Here is a 16,244-nt window from a genome sequence, read left to right as displayed (position 1 = left end):
CACTTACCTTATTACTAGTAACTTGGAACAGTCTTTTATATGGCCTTAAATAATTTGCAGTTCTTTTTTTGAGAAAAGGGGAATGTATAGTCAAAAAAGCACCAAATTTGGAGTCCATGTATTCAAATCCTATATTTAAATCATTACTGTCACTTACTGCCCGTGTAACATTGGATAAGTCCCAACCTTTCTGGACCTCAGTTTCCTCATCTGCAAAATGAGAACATCAGACTAACTCAGGGATTCTTGACCTTTTAACTTCCTGATTGAAAGAGAGATTAAATTACAGTTTGATGTTAGGGAAAATACAGGCGTGATTTTTTTTCTTGGCAAAGGTCACAGACTCCCTGAAATCTATGTTAACTTAAGAATGCCTAGAGTAGATGATCTATACAGTCCCTTCCAACTCTAAATCTGTGATCATAATAACCATCCCCTAAAAGTAAACCAATTCAGACTCTGCTGGAATAGGTGAGACATTCCAAAGGATATTCCATTCAAGAGTTTACCATTGAAAAACTTCTTGTCTCAGAATCATCCTTGTTCAAGTGAGAGAAGAAGAGCCTTTGTAATTTATTTCAGTCATGGTGAGGTGGATAAGAGTAAGTCTATAGTTTGCCCTAGAGATTCAGCGTTTTGAAATTGAAGTACAGAAATGTAAAGTACAAAGATCCTGGAATCTACTTCCCAGAACACGGGGAGACAAAGATTAGGGAGAAAAAATTGACTTCTATCTAAGCAACAGCAGTATTGGCTTTTATGTATTTGGAGAATGAGGTATACTTCACCATTCAATAAAGGAAGTTTATACTAGGACACCCTAATGGATTCTTTTTTTTTTTAATGATAAAGAACAAAGTCAAGGTTATTTAGAGACTGTAATAATGAGGATAAAATCAGGGATCACAACAAGTTAGTAAAAGACTGACAGGATTTATGGTATGTGAAACTTTATAATAGAACACATAAGCCTGTCATATTAAAGTTCACCTAGTCTAGCCCTTTCCTTCTGCAAATGAGGAACTGAGGTCCAGAGAGTTCAGGTGACCTGCCCAAAGTTGCTCAAGAAATAGTGGCAAGGAGGGCCAGGTAGGTGGCACAGTGGATAGAGCACAGGGCCTGGAGTCAGGAGGACCTGAGTTCAAATCCTGACTAAGACACATACACATAACACTCATTAGCTGTGTGACCCTGGGCAAGTCACTTAACCCCAATTGCTTCACAAAAAAAAAAAAAAAATTAGTGGCAACGCCAGAAATAGAACCAAACCTTTCTGCTACTATAGACTGCCTCCCTGGTGATTCCTATATTTCCCTAAAACTACTGAATTTTCTTAAATTTGTTGTAATCATTTCAAATATCACACCTCGGCTAAAATTCTCAGGATATCTAGCACTGAAATCTCCCAAAGCTTTAGAGATTCTGATCTCTTAAGATTGCATCTAGAAATGAATAGAGAGGATGTGCAGTGGTTCTGTAGAACACAACACAATCCAACCAACCTCTTCTGACCCTGAAGGCTTGGTCTACTGTTCTTTCTATGCATTCTCTTAAGGCATTTGTCCATTCAAGTTATCTTAGTTATTAGGCAAATGATGACTTATAAATCCATGTGTCTCTCTACCTCTCATTCCATCCCTAGTGTATGGCCCAATACCACCTAACACTACAATGCATGTCTTAAATGATGCCCATTTTCCCCCATCTGATTGCTCAGCTTCTCAATGCATGCTGGGGCACCGCCATTTTCCCAGTAGAGTCCCCTCTAATACTTCTTTGTTTCATTCTCATGACTATGATCAACAGCACACATTAGAACATGTACCAGAGGATTCTCTGCTAGGTTCTAGTTATACAATGAGAAAAGAAGAAATGATCTGTATACTTAAAGGGCATAGTCACCAAGTCCCATTTAACCCTTGGTAATTCTTCTGGCATTTGCCTTATCCCTTTCATTGTCTAGATGGAGAAAAAAGGGGGGCCTTTAGTAAGAAGAATGATCTGCGAGGCCAGACCAGCACCCTTCTGAATAGACCTAGTTCTTTGTACGAGGAAGAGTGGAGGTGTCCAAAATAAGCCCCTCACACAGATTCTCTTATAGTATTGATAACCATATGCAGTTGTATTTAGTTGTGTGTTATTCATCTATGTATTTCTGTATAATTTTGCTTAAACTTTGCAGTCCTAGAAGGGATCCTCCTTCCATTTTAATTCCTACAGAAAGCTCACAATAGTGAGTGGTCAGAAATATTGTTTATAATGATCTCTGTTTGCTCTTTATTTCTGCCTGTTTTCCAATCATCAGTTTCCATCACATCTGTCATCATAAATTCATAGACACTTTCTTTAATAAGCAGATTGCCTCAAAAGGGAACTCTAGGAGACTTTTAAATAGCAGGTCACCAGCCATTTTGGTTTGCAATGCCCTTTAAGATAAAGAGAGAAGGGCCATAGAGAAAAGTATCTTTTTATGTAGTAGAAGCTGCATTAGTCACTAAGAAAAATGTTCTTCAAAACTGCCTAATAATGGTAACAAATGTATGTGTTAGGTAGGCTGACCCAGAGATTCTGTCGTATCCCTTCTTGCTCCCTCCATGGCTCTAGGAGGCTGAAGCAGGCCAACTTCTACCTTCTCCATGCATTTCTCACCACAAAATCCTACCTTTCTGGTGGCTGCTGGAATGGTAAGGGAGCTTTGGCCTAACTATGATGGGGTTTAGTTTGCTTGGCTTGTCTGTTGACCAGGTTGATACTGTTCCTCCTCCTTTTTCCTTCTCCTCTGCTTTTAAATTTCTTTGAAATCTCTATGGATTAGGCAGCCAGCCATGAGATAAAAATTATTTGGGGTTTCTACTAATCTAACTAGATTAATCTACAATAGTTGACTAAGCCCTGAATTCTGCTCTGTCTTCTGTTCTCTCCACTTACTTTCCTCTCTTCTTCAGTACCGTTTACTGTCTTTCACCTACCACTTTCTGAGTTTGCACATTTCCCAATCTTTAAAACACCTATATTCACTCAAATCTTCCTCTGATGCCTTAGTATGGCTTGGAGGTGACCCTTCTTAACTCATGAAGGTTTTGCCAGCAAAATTCAAGATCTGGTAGGTCGTACCAAGCTGGAGAAGTTTCCAGTAGGGACCTGGTGATGTCCTGTATGTCCATGGTCTGTTATGTAAGGTCCAACCTCAATACTTAACTAGCTGTGTTGACCCTAGGCAAGTCATTTAACCTTGTTTGCCTCAGTTTCCTCATCTGTAAAATGAGCTGGAGAAGGAAGTAGCAAACTACTCCAGTATCTCTGCCAAGAAAATCCCAAATGGGGTCATGAAGAGTAACTTTGCCATATCCTTCTCCAGACCAAGAATGAGGAGTAGTAAATCCAAAAAACCCTAAGAGCCATAATTTCGTACAGACAAAATCTGTGGGCTTAGGAAGGGAAGACAATTAAGGTTATATGTTCTAAAGGCAGCTGGTACCATATATTTGAGAAACAGAACTGCCAGGAATGCTGAGCAGGTCGTGGTATATGATGGTGATAGAATACTGTTATGCAATAAGAAATAATGATGGTTTCAGAAAAACATGAGAAGACATGTATAAACAGATGCAAAGTGAAGTGTGTAGCACCAGGTGTAAATTTGCACAGTAACATTAGTATCATAAAAATAATCAGCTTTGAAAGTCTTAGTAACTGATCCGCACAGTGACCACGCACAGTTCCAAGAGACTCAGGTTGAAACGTGCTGTCCACCTCCAGACACAGAGCTAGTGGACTCAGAGTGCAGATCAAAGCATATTTTTTCCTTTCTTTCTTTTTTTTTTTTTTGGAACATGGCTAACGCAGAGGAATTTGTGTTGTGTGACTATACCTGTTTGTAATGGGTTTTGTTTTTCTTGTCTTCTCAATGGGTGGGGAAGGGATGAGATTGGGAACTTTAAAAAAGAAGTCTCTGTGCTCAAAAAATAATAATAAATGCAATGAAGTAGGGAAGGGGATTAAAAGAAACAAAACTTCTGGGATAGACAAGAGACCTTTTTCTTTCTTTCCTGCCCACTGGCAATTTTTGAAGTTTCCTTACTCTTCTCCTCTCACTTCTGTCTTGTTTTGTTTCTAATCTTCTTTTGTGAATTTCCTACCTTCTTATTAGATCTACTTACTGAACTGGCTTCTATACTTAGTTTTTCTTTCCTCATTCTATTTACATGTTCACACCATTGCCATTCTTTCTTTTTTCTATAGTGTTGGCCTTTGTTTGACCTGTCAGTGGAATAACTTCACATTTCAGGCTTCTAAAACCCCCTTGTAGCCACTCAAATCCAGAAATACCTGGGGTGAGGAGGGTCCTCTACTTTTATGGGTTTCTGATCACTGGGGGAATACTTTAAGCAGAGATTGCACTGCAACTTCCTTCCTGCTCCTAAATTCCTACCTTTTCCAGTTCCAGTCACTTTCCTCTGACACTGCATTTGAAACTGTTGTTTTATTCCTATTTAGCTGTCACTCCTTTAAACATCAGTAGGTGTCATATTGCCAATTTTCCTTTTGGTTTCAAATTACTTCCCTTTCATCTCCTTAGCATTTTCAGTCCAGTCATTTAGCTGCCTACCTTTCTGGATTCTATTGAACACTCTTCAGCTTTTTCTTCTATCCCAAATAAAAACTCATGACTAACTGGAAAAGCCTTAGAGTTGAAAGAGGCTAAATAGTTACAGTGAGTAACAAACCTGAAAGGTTTTCCAGTTTGTGGGGCTGGCCAGCTCAAAGGCCCATCCTTTCCCAGGCTATAGGATAATGACAATTAGCCTTTATCTGGTGCTTTAAAAGTCTGAAAAACTCTTTTACGTACATCATCTCATCTGATCCTCACAAGGACGCTGTGAGGTAGATGTACTACAGAAACTGTCATCCTCATTTTACAGATGAGGAAACCAAAGCTGAGACGGGTGAAATATGACTGCCATACAACTAGTCGGTATCAGAGACGGGTTTGGAACCCAGGTCTTTCTGACTCCAAATCCAGCACTCCATCTATTTCTATCACAAGCAAATCTGTAGTCTGTATACGAATGGCAGAACCTGCAGTTCTCTCTAGGTGTATCTTGTTACTTCCCCCAAAGAATTCATTTGGACAGTCAACAATTTAATAAGCACCTGCTACATGCTGGGCCCTGGGGGCACAATGACAAAAAACTAGATGGTTCCCTGCCCTCAGAAAGCTTATATTCCATCAGACAGCCTACAGCAGATGAGTTTATATACAAAAACTCAAGAAATGAATGCTGGCCTCATCATTGTCTGTTTGGTCTTATGTGTGATACTCTCATGCTAATAATTACCCTTTTTAACATGCATCACATACTGGAACCACAGCATAGGCAAAAATCAATATCTTATTCAGAGGGAGTTAGTTTTACTTTCCATTTTAACTGTCTTTAAGGACGAAGTAGAAAAGCTAGCTACCCGTATGCATGCCAAGCCACTTTTATTGCTCTCTAACATACCAGTGGGTTTTGGTTCCATCAGCATAGTTGTTTACTCCAAATTTGCAGCTCACAACCCATCCACGTCTGCCGCCCTGTGTGACTTTTGTCCCTGTCCATCCATAAATCCTCCAGATGGTGTCCATCTCATGTACAAAGGGCCTTTCTCTTGTTCTTTCCGTATTTCATGTATACTGGTAGAATTCATAGCCAGTCCACCCATTATCCTTGCACTTGAAATGTTTCAGAGCCACTCATGAATCTTGTGCTAACGATTTGTCTGATCCATAGCATGTGGTGAACTGTAAAGTTGAAGACAGGAAAGAGTGACATAAAAAATGTCTGTCTCATCTGCCTCTCCTTTTCTATGTTAATCAGTCAAATACTCGTCATTTAGGTATGGAGTAACTGCAACCCAAATTCTTCACATCTCTTATTGCCCTGGTCTGAGTAAAAGATTTTGACATTTTTCTTCACCTTTCCCCAAAGGAAGGCATCAGCAAGGTGACCTGAGAACCAGAAAGAATTCTAAAGGATCTCAGCCGCAACAGCATCCAGCATGTATATGTGTGTTGTGTGCACAGCAGAGTGCTAGACACTGGGCATATGAGCCAGCTCCAGTCCTCAGACAGCTACAATCTAATTGGAGCAACAGAACATATACATAGTAGTTTAGGATACTGCCTGATTACATAAACTTCAGTGCCAAATGATCATTGCAGACAATAAATTGGGAGGGGGAAGAGCACTGAGGTTAATATTTTTCCTGAGGATTTCTTCATGTGTATCAGCTTTCATTGTGGGAGATTTCTAGTCTCTTTAAGAAATATATCTGTAAAAAGAACTGCATAATGCTTTTGTTAATATGCCCAGAAAGCAGTGCTGGAGGCCAGAGGCACGGAAATATTCTTAATCTGAGCCTTTGGTGGCCTTTTGGCGCTAAATCATGCCTAATCAGCAGGCAAATGAAGCCAGACTTAGAAAGTTGCCTCATCCCATGAGCCCTTCCTACATGCATTGTGGTCAAGCTGTTCAGCTGCAGCCTTGGATTTGTCATTTCTGAGTCAGTTTTGACCTCTGGGTTCCATTTTTGGCCACCTGTATACTCCAAAGGGAAGTTACATCGTGCCCCAGAGGAAAAGCAGGCTAAAATTGAGTGATCATGTCCCATTTGTAGGCTCCATGAAATCAACTTTTCCCGTCTATCATTTTGAGCCCAGACTTCTAATAATGAAAAGTCTGGAACAGGGATGGGGAACCTGTGGCCTTCTAAGTCCTTAGGTGTGTGGCCTTTTGACTAAGTTCAAGTTTTACAGGACAAATACTTTTACGAAGGGGATTTGTTTTGTGAAGTTTGGATTCAGTCAAAGGGCCACATGTGGCCTCGAGGCCACAGGTTCCCCACCCCTGGGCTGGAAAGTTCTCATCCTGTCTCTGCCACTATGTGACTTAACTTCTCTAAGCCTCCATTTTTCTTCTCTTTATAATAAGGGTGTTGGATTAGATTTTTCCAAAGTTTCTTCTGGCTCCAACATATTATTACAATCTCTACAAGTTTGTAAACATAAGCTACCTATTACCAGCCTTTAGGATGGACATAGGACCTAAAGACCCTGGCTTTCCTTCACTTTCTCTAAGATATTGTGGGAAAACTAAAAAGAAAAGCTCCCAAGTTGTGTGAAAGTGTGCTGGTTGCTTAATGCAATTGAAATGACCCAAAATCCAAGCTGAGCTTATCATGTACCATCTATATTAGGCTAATCAGGTTCGAGGTCTGAGCAGACATGGCAGAGGGACAATCCCAGACCTGATTATTGTACCTCAGCATTTTAATTCTCTCTTCCAAGGGCAGTCAGCCCTACCTTAAACCATAGAGGGTTTGCTAGCCCCTCTTCCCCTGTCTTTTGCTCTGGCCATTGTCATAAAAAGCAGGTACGTCAGAGCTACTGAAGCGATTTATCTAATCCCATGCCGAGATGGATGTGTGCGTATGTGTGTGGGGGTGTGTCTAAAATCCCTGTATTGAGATGTTAGGTCATTTAAGTTGGTGACAGACTCAGAGTGCATGCTGACAGTGCTGGTAGAATGTGGAATTTTCACAGCAGTAGAATTCCTCCCTCTGCAAAGCTTTCAAGATGAGTAATCCCAGTTACTAACTATTCAGTTATCATTTGTGCCTCAAACAACTTTGAGAATCAGTGTTGGCCCCATCAGGATTGCAAAGGTTGGGAGAGCCTCAGGTGGGAGCCTAAAAGGTGATTGTTTGGATAAATGCTGAGTCTCTGGTTCAGTATCAGCTTGGCCTGAAACAGGGAGCTCACAGTTTCTGCAAGGTCAACAGCCTTTCTTTTTGACCTTCATACCAGTAGGGCAACTGACTACATTTCAGAAAGGAAATTTGACCAAAAAACAGTGTCAGCCAATAAATGTTGGCTCTGAAAACAGTCTCTACTTCAGGTAGATAACCTTTTCATTCTGGTTTAAATCTATTCCCTTGATGGTAAAAACTCAACAGTGTTGGGAAGATCATATGAGTCATCTATCAGTTACAGTGAACAGGGACTTAACTACATTGGGTCGTCTGCCTTATCATAGACTATGGGTTTTAGCTGAACAACTGATATGTGAAATAAGGTGAGAAAACATCTGGCAGAGCCCTTGGCTTCTAACTTTGCTGCTGGCCTGCCTTAGAGCACTAGGATGATGTCTTCTGGCCGGTACCTTTGGCATACTTTGCATCCCAGAGATGGTCTGGGGGACTCCTTATGTCCAGGGTTTCCTCATTCACATTTGCTATTTTTGACAAGGAGAGCAGAGGCAGTAGCAGCTGTGGTGGAGAAAGGAAGGAGAGTAAGGTGTGAGGGCACTTACTGCTGCTCTGTGGATTGGTGTGCTGCAGGTGCCCCTCCCTCCACCCCTCAGTGTGGCCTGGTGAAGTTCACAGGTGTCTCACAGCCTCAGAAATGTTGACCAATGACGCCTTTAGGCAAATACAGCCCAGCCACTCCAAACTCCCCTTTCCCATCCTGTAAAATAGGAGTAAGTCCTTTGCCCCCCAGTATGATGCCAATTATCACAAAATGGAAGAGGAGAAGTACACTTATGTAGAAAACCCAGAGGGTATTCAGTGTCATTGGTGTCTTGGAGGCAGAGAGTGACCCTTGTTCTTTGCCCTCTGTCTTTACAGGCTTGGTGCAGATTCCGGTGAGCATGTATCAGACTGTGGTAACTAGCCTGGCCCAAGGAAATGGTCCAGTTCAGGTGGCCATGGCACCCGTGACTACAAGGATAGCGGACAGTGCTGTCACCATGGATGGCCAGGCTGTGGAGGTGGTGACGTTGGAACAGTGACACTGACCTGGATCATGGGGTCATTTTCTATTCTACGACAAAGAAGTTTTTTACACGTTTGCAGAAGTGCAATCAGGCGCCATTAAGTCTCCCGACTTTGGAAGCAAGTTTTGTTATCCTTTTTTTTTAAAGGAAAAAAAGGGGGGGAGCAGAGGACACATGAAATGGCATTTTTTTTTAAAGCACCACTCTTGATTTTCTGATGCAGTGGAGTTAAATGCAACATTGTTGATTTCACTGTCCAGAAAAGGCCAAATTGTGGCAGGACTCCTTTCTGCGGAAACGTGTGTATATACGTGTGTGTGTGTGTGTGTGTGTGTGTGTGTGTGTGTGTGTGTGGAAAAAAAATATGTATATGTGTACATAGGTATATACACATTTACATATATATGAAATATATATATATATATGTGTGTATATATGTATATATATGAGAAACCCGCATTAAATTAGCTGTATGAAATCAAGGTGAGCTGTGGAAAAAGTAATTCACCCAGTTTAGTGGGTGGTAGGTTACACAGCTAGACACAGTTGCTCTGCTATACATTTCTACTAGGGCCATGCATTGAGCTGCTGACAGACTCAGGCAGAGGTAGCCATGCCCTCTAAGAAAGCTGCCCTAAGAGTGGCAGTGAAATCTTTCTACTGGACTCACCCCAAGGAAAGGGACTGCAGTGTGGGCTGGATTTGGCAGTGTCCACATGCAGGCGCAGGGACTGTGGTGAAGGCAGAGCAGAGGCAGACAGTCCTGGGGGTGGGGCCCCTTATTGCCTGGGAGCCCCCTCCTCCACCTTTCTTGGAAACCCCTTTTTGTAATCTCATGGCAATTTCAATTTTGCTTTGGTCAGCCCTGATTTTGGTCTTATCCATACGAACTGAAGAATAGCAAAGATAGGTAAGATTTCAGGAAATGTATGTAAATGTGTTTGAGAGAGAGAGAGAGAGGAGAGAGAGAGAGACAGTGTGTGTGTGTGTGTGTGTGTGTGTGTGAGAGAGAGAGAGAGAGAGAGAGAAGGGGGAAAACATCTTCAAAGAACTATGTGAGTGTGTGTGCGTGTGAGAAAGAGAGAGAAAAGAAGAAAAATCTTCAAAGAACAGGACACCAACTACCTTAAATGTTTTCTTTCCTGCAACTTTGTGACTTAACAATATTAAACCCCAGAACTGAAAGGTACGTCTGATTCATATAAGGTATGACTGTTACTGATGATATTGGGTCAGATTAAAAGAAAACAAATGAACCAAGAATAGAATGTGTGTTCCCCACCCTCCCGGACTTTGATTCCCATTCATTTTCTCTCTGCTTAAGTGACTTTGGAGATAGGAATGGAGGGTTTACATTTGTACCCCAGGATCCTGGACAACACAGGTCCCATCCCTGTCCCAGCAGGCCCTGTACAGCTTTCCTGCCCCTAACAGTGCTTGTTTGATCTGTATATTCTTTTTACTCTATTAAACACAATTTCCCTGCTGCAAACGTTGGATTTCCAGTGGCAGATTATCACTTGAATTCCCAGCGAGCCAAACCTTTGCTCCTTGAACACAGGAACCCCTCTTCCTTCCTCCTCCCAGACCCTCCCACCCCCCAGTGTGTGCAGCAGCGTTATGTATTTAATGTTTTTTTAATACAACATTAAGAGATTCTTCATGTCTTGCTCAGCCTTTGAGAAAGTTTCAGATTCTCGGATTTGCTTGTTTTATATGAAGCTATCCAATGTTCTTTGTATGTTTTTTTCTGTATGTATTGGGGGGAGGGGAAACATTTACATATAAACAGTCCTAAGTCTACAGTTTGTTATTTTTTTAATTATTATTATTATTATTATAATTATTATTATTTTTTATTGTCATTGTGAAGATGTCCAGTGGCTTTAAAGTCCTTGTTTCCTTTGTGGTGAAATAACCGCCTGGTAGTTTGAGAGATTGCCAAGAAGATGGAAAAAAAATGCAAAAATCCAGTAGCAGAGCATGGAATCTGTGTTGTTTTCCCATTCTGTTTATTACTGCCTCATTCAATAAATAGTTACAGATGTGGCTACAGGAAGTGGGGATGTGAGTTCATCTCTGGTGGGTGGGGAATTATGGGACAGATCTTGGCCTCTGAGACAAATAAACTACCTTTTAGGAGTGACTTTCATATCTATGGAAGATATTTGATGTTTTAAGGTGAGATTTATCATTGCCCTAGAATTATATTAAGTACTTAATTTCCTGAGGAATAATCACCTTTGAATCAGGACCCATAGCTCCACTTAGTGTTGCCAGTTAGATATCTTGCAAGAGATATCAAGGGAGGAAGCATGAAAGTCAGGTTATCCTGACAGTGAGGGGCTGTTAAATGTTGCAATAAGTTATTTTCTCTCAGAACATGGCAAAACACCCCCCCCCAAACAGCACTCATCAGAATAGCTGTCCTCTTCAAGTATTTGAAAGATTGCTATTATGTCGTAGAAGGATGAGGGTAGAGCTGGAAGCAGAGAAGCTTTTAGCTTTATATAAGAGAAAATTTCCCAACAATGAAACCTGTCCAAAAATGGAAATTGGCTATCTCCTCTTCCTCACTGGAGATCTTCAAGCCAAACTTGACCACACAATGGGTATGTTGTGGAGGGAATTGTTGTTCAAGTTATGGGTTGGCCAAGATGGACTCAAATTCTTGCTAAGTCTGCAATCCTATGATTCATCACCATTCTTCTCATTGGTTCTGGTGAGGATTTGTTTGCTGTGACGTGTCAGACAGTTACTTACTCTAGTAGGTCTGTAGACTGAAGAAATTTGAAAAACATCAGAATGAGTTACTAAGGGAAGGTGGAATTCTAAAGGGACCTTTAAAGATAAATTCTTATCCAACTGGGGTATTTGTAATGGCTGTACCTAGCAACAAGAAAGCAAGGAATAGATTAGCATTTGCTGTTTACCAGCTTCTAGCATAATGCCTTGCACATAGGTAAGGGTTCAATAAGTATTTTGTGATTGAATTAATGTAACTGAAGTCTACAAAACATGACAAGGTGTAAATAGGGCAAATACAGACTGGTTCCCCAAATTCCAGAGGTAGAGGGACACCTGTTAAACTCATAAGAATATCATATTGGTTCAAATATGGATATACTATACTTTCCCCCCAAACTATGGCTTATATAAAACTTAAGTTTTGGCTTCCAGCCAAGATGACTACCTGAGTGGGAGGTAGATCCCATAAGTCCTATGTACCTACTCCAGAAAAACCCTGAAATTTGCACCATATCAAATAATGACCAAGAAATCCAATGAGAAACTCCTACTCCAGAACTGCATAAGAGGTCAGCTAGAAGCCAGAGGACCATAGAAAAGGGGGCCATCAGCAAAGCCAGAGCCAACATACGGCAGCTTACCAGAAATAGATCAGGAATATGTTTAACCTGCAAGGCTCTGTGTCTGGAAGAGCAGAAGGCTCCTCAGAGCAAGCCCCAGCATAAGGGTCTTAGAAACCTCAGAACTGATAGGTGTAAGCACCCAGTGTGGATGCCACAGTGCTCAGACTGAGAAACCCCAGGCCCAAGGTTTTTGAGGTCCCTAGTGGTTTATTCTGGGATGCCAGAGAAGACTAAAGATCCAGTGCTCTGAACCTCAAAAATCTAGGGGAACCTAACCTCAGGGGGTAGTAGAGATCAGCAGAAATTCCACCCAGAATAAGAAAAAGCAGGACCTACTTCCCTCCCCTGCCCCCCAAAAGCACAGTAGGGGGCAAAACCTGACCCTGGCACAAAGCCCCAATTCAGGAACTAAAGCTGGAGAAGTAAGTCAAAGAAAATATCGACCACTTATCAAAAAGTATTACAAACCTAGAAATCTCCAAAAAGAAGGCATAACTACCCAGCAGCTACAAACAGACCTAAAGGAAAAATGTTTTCCACAAGTACCATGTGAATATCTAGAAGAAATAAAGTGAGAGATAAAAATGAAATAAAAACTCTGGAAGAAAGAATTGAAAGAATAAATAGCCTAAAAGAAAATGTGGTAAACCTAACCCAAGAAATGTACTAGAATAAACCAAACAGAAATCAGTAACTATGAGACAGCAAGAAATATTAGAATAATAGCAAATGATTGAAAAAAATCAAAGGAAATGTAAGAAGTGATAAGGTTGAGGAGAGAGAACTTAAGAATCATAGGACTCCTCCAAAGCCATGATGACTCTTCCTTACCCCCCCAAAAAAATCCTGAACACTATGTTTCAAGAAGTCATAATGAAAACTGTCCAAATCTGTTAAAACCAGAGGACAAAGTAAGGATTTACAAAAGGAAAACTCCCAGAGAATATCATACCCAAAATTCTGAGACCTCTTAACATTAAAGAAAAAAGTACTGTAGGCATCTAGAAAGAAGCATTTCAAGTACCAGGGAGCTATAGTCAGGATCCCACAAGATCTGGAAGATTTTTCTAAGAGCTGAAAGAGATTGGAATACACTACTACGAAACGAAGCAAAAGATCACAGGCTTATAACCAAGAATAATTTAACCTGCAAAGCTAAATATAATCCTGTGGGGTGAAAAATGCACCTTTAATGGAACAGAGGACTTTTTGAGCATTTTTTTTTTAATGAAAAGACCAGAGCTGAGTAGAAACTTTGAAATACAAACACGAGTCCAAAGAAAACTAAAAAAGTAATTTTATTTAAGCAGTTTGAAAGAGCTGTGTGATGATACAGTACTAACATTCTAATAGCATGAGAAGAAAGATGTGTTCCTTTGGGAACTGAATGCCTTCTGAGGGTATTGAGAGAGTTAAATAAGAGTAGGGAGAAAGGTCCTGTGGGTGGATTGTTTTTGTACTGAGGCCTTAAAGAGGGGAATAGAAGGAAAAGTAAAAGAAATGTGCTAGTGTGTAAAGAAGGAAAACTTGATATTTCTCGTAATTGTGGTTCATGAAAAGTCAAGAAAACAAGCATTTATTAAGCTTCAGTGTTCTTGGCACTACGCTAAGTACTGATGATACAAATAGTCTTTGGCCTTAAGGAGTTGATAGCTTAATGCAGACAACTACGTCCAAGTAAAATATATGCAAGATAAATTGGAGATAATCAGGAACTAGGGAAGGCTTCTTACAGAAGACAAGACTTTAGCTGAGACTGGAGGGAAGCCAGGAGGCAGAGATGAAGAGGGAAAGCATTCCAGGCGTTGGAGACAGCCAGTGAAACTGCCTCAAGTTAAGGAGATCTAGTGTCTTGTGTGAGGAACAGCAAGGTGGTCATTGCCACTGCAGAGCGTACAGAAGGGAGGGAAAAGCCTGGAAAGGTAGGAAGAGCGCAGATCATAAGGACTTCGAAAGCCAAATGGAGAATAAGTCACTGAAGTTTATTGAATGGAGTGGGATGGGTGTGGAGATGACACGGCAGACCTGAGCTTTAGAAAGACCACTTTGGCAGTAGAAGGGAGGATGAGTTAGTGGGAGAAATTTGAGTCAGGGAGAGCAACCAGTAGGCCAACGGTTCAAGCATTTTGAGGAAAATAGGCATCAAATGAACCTAATTCTTACCTGAAATGGACAAAGGAATGTTTTATATACAATTTAGTGTAAAAATCCATCAAGTTCTGCAGGGGAAAACCCTGGGAATGGAATAATCAGAAGCCAAACAAACTTTTTGATCCTGAAGAAGGGATTAAAGGGGGGGGAAAGATCTAGAATCTACTATGTGCCTGGCACATGTTAATTGCTTAATAAGTGCTTCTTGACTTAAAAGGGAGTGCCTTAGTTTGCCTCAGACAATTGGGAAGTGACTGAACAAATTGTGGTATATGACCGTAAGAAAATATTGTGTCTTAAAAAAAAAAAAGGAAAACATAGAAGCTTCAGAGAAACCTAGAAGACTTGTATGAATTGACATATAGAGGGGGTAGGACCAGGAGAACAATTTATATGAGGACAGCAACATTATGAAGAAAACTATCTTTGAAAAGAACTGATGTAGTGACCAATCATGTCTGCAGAGGACATGAAGCATGTTACCTACCTCCTGAAAGAGAGGTGATGGACTCAAGGTTAAGAAATAAACAGCTTTTTATGCGGCTTCTGTTATGGATTCCTTTTTATTTTTTTTGCTGTTTTTGTCACAAGAATTTACTTCTCCCCCCCCTTTTTATATAAATTAATTGGTGAGGACAGTTACTATAGTAATATGCCCTCTTCCCCCCCCCAAAAAAAAAGGACATTGAAATATGTTTTTAAATGCAAAGAAAAGGACAGAAAGAAATTCAGAAAGAAGTACAGACAAGTTGGATAGTTTTGAAAATAACACTAGAAATTCATAATGATCACATTCCATTTTAAGCAACTGATACCAATTAGCTTTTCCAAAAGGATCACAGAAATGTAAACACACAAACACACACACCTGGGGAACACTCTTAGCAAAGTTCCCCTATAACTATTAAAGGGAACAGTCCCTTTGGTCCCTGGGGAAAATGGGCTCAGCCTTAACTCCATTCCTACTCAATATTCGCTCCCCTTATGCCAGTTCATTTCCAAATGCAGCATAACTAATGGATGTCTACATGTCAGCCACTACTGAACTGGGTCCCAAAGATCATTCCTTGGGGCATTAGCATTAGACCTCCTGGTCATTAAATCTGGCACAGGCTCCATCTCCAGGTGGGTCAGTCTCCTTTTTGAAGGTCACATGTTTGTAGTCATCTTAACCTGAAACAAAAAAGAGCAAATGCCCAGGCAGAAGTTTGAGGACCATATTCATAGGCCGCATGCCTGCCTCAGATGGAGATGGCTTGAGAGAGGCCTCTGCTATTAAGTACCTCATTTGTCTACCTTCTCTTATCAGGATGGAGTCAGACTAAAAGAGACTGACTCTGGTGGACTACGGCTTTTTGAGTACATTCCCATTCCAGTTACTCGCCAATCGAAAAGGCTCTTTTTGGCTAGTAGGCCAGAACCAGTTATAAAGTATCTACACGTGCTCCATGTTTCTCCAAGGCACTTCTATCACTTGTCATTAACCCTCTCTAGAGGCTAGCCTCTTTGTTGGGTGATGCATTGCATCAGCCATGGGTGTTGATTCCTGCTCACCAGCTCCCCGTTATACATAGACCTTCCTTTACCTCCTCTTAGCACCTATATTGGGTTTTTTTGTGTGTTGTTTTGGTGGGTGATTGAGAAACTTCAAGGGGATTTTTCTGGTGGAGGTGATTGGGTGTGGTACAGTTAATGGATATTTGAAAGAAATTAGAGGTATTGCTGCTTGGTGGCCCAACAAATAGATTAAGAGCTCAGCCTTCCACTCCTAGACTAAAAAGCAAGCAGCACAGAGTTGCTTTGGTTCTAGAGAATGGTCGTTAAAGGGAGACGGACCAGAGAAAACAGGGAGTAGAGAACATGCTGGGGCCCAACTTAAAGGAATGATATGCTGACTCTAAAG

General features: G+C 40.9%; 1 protein-coding gene across 2 annotated transcripts in view; it reads left to right on the top strand.

Moving 5' to 3' along the window:
* The window catches only part of NRF1 (nuclear respiratory factor 1), a 143,907-nt gene extending 133,035 nt beyond the window's left edge, over positions 1–10,872 (top strand). For both annotated transcript variants that reach the window (XM_021002299.2, XM_021002300.2), the window contains exon 11: positions 8,671–10,872. In XM_021002299.2, the coding sequence (XP_020857958.1) occupies positions 8,671–8,834 (164 nt within the window). In that variant the 3' untranslated portion in view covers positions 8,835–10,872. The remainder of the gene's footprint in view (positions 1–8,670) is intronic.
* The last annotated feature ends 5,372 nt before the right edge of the window (positions 10,873–16,244 follow it).

This window comes from Phascolarctos cinereus, unplaced genomic scaffold (genome assembly GCF_003287225.1).
Source record: "Phascolarctos cinereus isolate Bilbo 61053 unplaced genomic scaffold, phaCin_HiC Scaffold_1;HRSCAF=81, whole genome shotgun sequence".
Classification (NCBI taxonomy): domain Eukaryota; kingdom Metazoa; phylum Chordata; class Mammalia; order Diprotodontia; family Phascolarctidae; genus Phascolarctos; species Phascolarctos cinereus.
This window is presented reverse-complemented; position numbering and strand designations above follow the sequence as displayed.